General features: G+C 35.4%; 1 protein-coding gene across 1 annotated transcript in view; it reads left to right on the top strand.

The window, feature by feature from the left end:
- The window catches only part of LOC127972926 (thyrotropin-releasing hormone-degrading ectoenzyme-like), a 113,437-nt gene that overhangs the window by 9,333 nt on the left and 98,093 nt on the right, over nt 1-6,011 (top strand). The window contains exon 3 of the mRNA XM_052576933.1: nt 826-952. Coding sequence (XP_052432893.1) covers nt 826-952 — 127 coding nt within the window. The remainder of the gene's footprint in view (nt 1-825; nt 953-6,011) is intronic.

The following is a 6,011-nucleotide window of genomic DNA, read 5'->3' as shown; positions in this document are numbered from 1 at the left end:
CCAACCAGCAATGAGGTGAATCAAAATATTAAAAACTTTGATTTCAACAAATGAGTCTTTATGTGTGAGTGAACTATTAATCCCATTGAAGATTTTTTTTTTTTTTCAAATCAAAACAATGGTACAAAATGTTTATTATAAAGACGAAAATAATATGTCACACTTTATTTTAAGGTCCAGTTTTCACCTAACTATTAACTACAATTTTTGTCTCAATAAATTAATAATTTGCTGCCTATTAATAGTAAAGTAGTTGTTAAGTTTAGATATGGGGTAGAATTAAGTAATCTAATATATGGTCATGCAGAATGTGGCATTAATATGTGCTTAATAGTACTAATAGTCTATAACAGCCAATATGCTAATAATTTTCCATGCAAAAGTGACATCTCTAAATTGTTGGATATCTCTTCAGGGTATTATGGGTAGTGTAGTTTTCCATTGGACATTCTGTTATTAGAGCCACTAAAAACTGAAGCTCATCTTCCTATAGTCTGTGAAGACAATGAAATTATTGTTTTTTTCTTTTGGAGTAGGTGACAGTAATATTTCTTAATGCCTCGCACAGTGGATGAGGGGTGGAGAAAAGTACACTTGAAAGAAAATGCTAAATTCACAAGCCAGATGAAGGCATTTGGCAGATATATTCACCACGGATTTCTCTTGGAACTTAATCTTTCAAGTCCATAACCGTTGTCCATAACTGTTGTCCTTGAGGGAATTCAGGTTAGGGATAAATCCAGAGCCATAGAGTCCCAAGAGTTCATTCAGCTCATAACACAGTTTGACTTTTATTCTCTCTCTTCTTATGTTGCGTTGTTGTAGATTCGGCTGTACGCCAGACCTGACGCTATCCAGAGCGGATCGGGGGACTACGCTCTGCACATCACCAAGAGACTGCTGCAGTTTTACCAGGATTACTTCAAAGTCAAATATTCCCTCCCTAAATTAGGTAAGATGGGCGGTGAAATGTCTCTGCTTTGTCTGGCTTCAGTGAAGCTTTTGAAACGGGCAATAACTGTTCTTCTCAAGGGAAACAGAGTGATTTTTCATTGTTCCATTTTTACTGGCTGTCACTTCTGTGTGACTTTCTGTTTCGTGCTCGTGTAGAGGTGAAGGAGTGTCAGTAGCAACTCAGTCTTGGGTTTATTGATCCTAAAAGCATTTTAGGCCGTTTGTGGTTGTGCTTTGTCTAGGGAAGTAGAGCAAACACCATGTGTGTGGTGTTAAAGTGTGCATTTGTCTCTGTATTGATGTGTTCTACTGTATGTAGTTTGAAGTGTGAGTGTGCTTGTGCCGGACTGGCTCACATCAGACTCTCTCTGTGCCAGTGTTTCACTCCATTGGGTTCCTGTCAGTTCTCTGTATTCATTTGAATATAGCCATCAATCTCTCTGGGCTTCTGTCTGTCCGTCATTATATTCCAAAATAAATGTTTGTTTGTGCATTTGCATGTAAGTGTGTATTTGAGTGTGCATGTAATATTTAATTACTCTCTTAAATGCTCTCTAGGAAGCATTTGCTCAGTTTGCTAATTGGGTTAAGACCGACCCACAACATTGGAATCATCTACTTTCTGAATTACTTTCGTTCTCATTTTCACCTCTTGGTAAATCCATTTTAAGCCATTATCTGCGTTTCAGAACATGGCAGTCAATCTGCTAGTTTGCAGCAGCTAATGACCATCTAGCATGTTCCAAAACACAGCGGCCAGCTTAAGATTTTTCCATCAGGGTTTCTTTTTTTCTTTCTTCTTATGACTTTAAATCAAACTAAATCTGTTATTAAATCTCAAATATTTAGTGGTAGTGAGGAAAATTTAGCAATCCTAAAAGTATATATATATATATATATATATATATATATATATATATATATATATATATATATATATATATATATATATAAAACTGTACTTGCAGATAATATATATTATGAAACATGTGGTAACACTTTATAATAACTGCAAACTATTAATCATTAATTAAGCATTAGTAAACAGATAATTCATAATTTATAAAGCATTAATAGACAGTAATAAGCAGTTTATAAATACAGATATAAATGCTTTATTCTTGAGTTAAAAGCATATCTATAATATGTAATTTCATACTTTATTCATGATCAATTTATCATTTCTCAATGAAGTATAGCATTATTTACAAACCAGTTATTTAGGAGTAGCCAGTGATTCATGAGATCACAAGAAATGTAGTAAATTCAGGTAGTTATAACGCATTTAGTAGTGATCAGTTAACTATTTATGTGAGCGCATCTAAAGTGAGGACTAGTTATGCCTTGTAAAGAATTTATAAAGGATATTTAAAGGCTCAGTTATCTTCTAAACAAAAAACAGAAAAAAAACACAACACAGTGATACAGAACATAGAAATATTAACAGCCTTTAAATCTCATTTGTAAAAGCTTTACAATGCATAAATAGTCCTCACTGTATAACAGACAGCATTATAGTCTTCTCTCCCAGGATCAGCAAACAGTTCTCCATAAAATGCGCTGCACACATCTGAATATTTGTGTTGAATTGTTCTAGAACAGTGTTGCAAATACAACTTAACCACTGATTTCTAGTTGTGTCCTCTTTTGGAAGAACAAACAAAGTAGTTTCACAACGAAACAGCATTTCCACGACATGGCGCCAATGGCAACAGCCAGAAAAAATGTTACACCTTCTTTCTTTGCGTGAACATTTGGGTGGTGTTATGCAAATCTGAATTAACCCTGAATTACAGTAGAAATACATGTTAATAAACCATTTATTAATACTATAAGTAACTATTACTATATGTCTGAATAAAAAGATATATGAATGCACATTTAAATAGTTTATTAATCATTTAGTTACAATTTCTAAGTTATCTTATGAACCACTGACAACTCCTTAATAACTTGTGTGTAAATAATGCTATACTTAATTTAGAAATCATAAATTGATCATTAATAAAGTATGAAAAAAAAATTATTAAATACATTATAGATATGCTTTTAAATCAGGTATAAAGCATTTATATCTGTATTTATAAACTGCTTATAAATGTCTATTAATGCTTTATAAATGATGAATGAATTAACTGTTTCCTAATGCTTAACTAATGATTAATAGCATGCAGTTAGTTGCAGTGTATTTGATATGACTTTTAAAGTTAATATATTTTAAATATGCTAAATTGCAATTTCATCTTTAAAAATGTGGAAATACAATGTAAATACGTGATAAAGATAATATAAATAAAAATTATAATACATATTCATTTCATTGTTAAAGGTCCCGTTCCTCGTGATTCCATGTTTCAGACTTTAGTTAGCGTGTAATGTTGTTGTTAGATTATAAATAATATCTGTAAAATTATAAAGCTCGTTCAATGTCAAGCGAGATATTTTATTTAACAGAATTTGCCTAAATCGAACAACCCGTTTGGACTACATCCCTCTATTTCCTCCAGGAATGACATCACTAAAACAGTTTTTTGACTAACCTCCGCCCACATGAATACACACAAAGGGGGCGTGGTCTTGTTGCCCTCCCACAAAGAAGAGGAAGAGTTGCGTTTGCAGAGTGTTATTTTCATCCTGGAGTCCAATCACCTTTGTTTGGGCTTCCCAGGGACGCTGTACTTAGAGATCAATGGTTACAATTTATGTTTAACTCTGTTCCTGAAAATTATAATCCACATGTAAAACTATGTGCAGCACATTTTGCTGAGGACAGCGAGCTTCCTCATTTTCAATCAGTTTAATGCCGGATTCGCACAAAGATTATTCTTGAAAGATGGAGCAGTTCCCTCTTTTTCTGGAGAAGGAGTTGTTTATGGACCACAACCAGTAAGTGTATTTTATTATTTAAGTTGATGCATTTAACAGTTTCTGTAACTTATTACAAAAAGGCCAACGCTGTTTAGCTTTGTTAACTAGATTATAGGGCTGTGCAAAAAATCGAATGCGATTTTCGTGCGCATGTCGTCAGTAAAAACGCTCCTGTGATTATAGGTACATCTCCAGCACGTGCGTTCAGATCAAGGTTGCCAGGTTTTCAAAACAAATCCTGCCCACTTGCTTCTCAAAACTAGTCCAAAACTAGCCTAATCGCGTTTCCAGGAGGGCAACATGCGCCAAGCTGCTGTCGAATCACAACACGGGAACTGCTGGCACAATCAGAACTCGTTACGTATTTCTGAAGTAGGGACTTCATAGAACAAGGAAGTCATCAGCCCGTTTTTATGACAGTGAAAACAGCAGTATACAGATAAGTAAATTGTGTGAAAACTACTGTGTTTTTTACACAAGAAACATGAACACGTGTTATATTGCACACTGTAAACACTTGTAGCTTAAAAAAAAAAAAAAAACAGGAAAAACAGGACCTTTAAGAACATGTCCATGAGTGTATAGATTGAAAACATTAGATTTAGTTCACAATAAGTTATTTGAGTCTGTGATCTTAAGATACGTTTTTCATAATGTTGCATGTCACTGCTACACTGAAGGGTGAGGTGGGTTCAGTGTGAAATGTGGCTTCATATGAGAAATGGACTGAATTTATATAGCACTTTCAACAGACCTATGGCCATCCAACTTTACAAGTTGCCTCACATTCACCCATTTACTCACTCATTCATTCATACACCAACGGCGCCATCCAGTTCGTCAGGAGCTGCTGGGGTTAGGTGTCTTGTTCAAGGACACTGAGCCACTGCCGCCCCGTCATGATGATTCATGACGTAATGTATGTGTCCATTACGTAAAGGCACCATCTGTGTATTAAATGTTGGTGCAGTTGCAGCCCCTCTGGTCTCAAAACAGGGACATTCTGTTATTGTGCTCATGCAAAAGAAATGAAATCACAGTGTACGGGTTAAGGTCAGATCACATCTCAAATCCTTGAAATACCTCACACAGATGTTTAAAAGCTTGTTGCAGCAATTGAAAGAATTTCCTCACACTATTTTACTTAAGGTTTATTTGACCTGAGAGATTTCGAGTCATTTGCTTTGCTGCTTCTTTGACTTAAAGTTATTTTTATCCATGGCTCTTGGCATATGATCTGTCGCTAAATGCATAACAATTTCTCTCAGATTGAGAATTAACGGCACAAAACACAACATGACTCATTCATCAAAGTGAGCCATTGTAGACCCGTGGAATCTGAAGCAGAGTCCAATTAGAGCAACTTAATCAGAGCCGTCATTTACTGTGACTCTTCCTCTGTTCCTTTTTTTTCCATTTACTCTCTCTCTCATAGAGGGTGAGAAAGGGAATGACAGCAAAAAGATTCAAGGAATGATGTAAACCAGAGAAGAAAATAGACTTTGTTCATCAGTAATCGATTTCATGCTTTTGACAAAAAAGCTTCCAGAAAAGTCACATGCAGAATGATAATAATATGAATGAACTCCATGAATAATCAGAACGGAGTGTGTTTGCATCCATGACACTCTTCATCCATTTATCTTTCATTACATGAACAAGTGTCCTCAGCTGCAAGAATCAAACTGTCTGATGCTTTTGGGAGCTGTTGTGAGGACGTTCTTTAGCTCCTGTTGAATGCATTGATAAATTATGAGCATTTGCAGCCACTTTCTTTTAGACCCCCACAAATCTGTATGCTGTAAAAAAACTTGACGGCTAATTGTCAGACTAAGTTGAATCCTGCCGAAAACAAGAGCCTTTTCAACGTCTGTTGCTCAAACACTGAATCAATTTGTATATCTAATGAGATGCTGCCGTCATGCCACTGTGCAGGAAGGAACACGGAACCGAGAATAATAATAAAAAAATCATTATTAATCCAGGACAGGGGTAAATACAACATGGAGAACAGTCTTTCACACATGTACAGAACATAACTTGTAGACCCGACAAAATTGAACTAAAAGAACATTGCTTATAAAGACAGGCTAATGACGGAGCTAAGGAGACACACCTGGGAACTAAAGAGACACACCTGGGAACTCATCAACAATCAAGGAGAGACAGAAATTGTGTCACAGGAAGGA

The sequence above is a fragment of the Carassius gibelio genome, chromosome A4, assembly GCF_023724105.1.
Source record: "Carassius gibelio isolate Cgi1373 ecotype wild population from Czech Republic chromosome A4, carGib1.2-hapl.c, whole genome shotgun sequence".
Classification (NCBI taxonomy): Eukaryota; Metazoa; Chordata; class Actinopteri; order Cypriniformes; family Cyprinidae; genus Carassius; species Carassius gibelio.
Note: the sequence above shows the minus strand (reverse complement) of the source record. Positions and strands in the feature narration are given on the sequence as shown.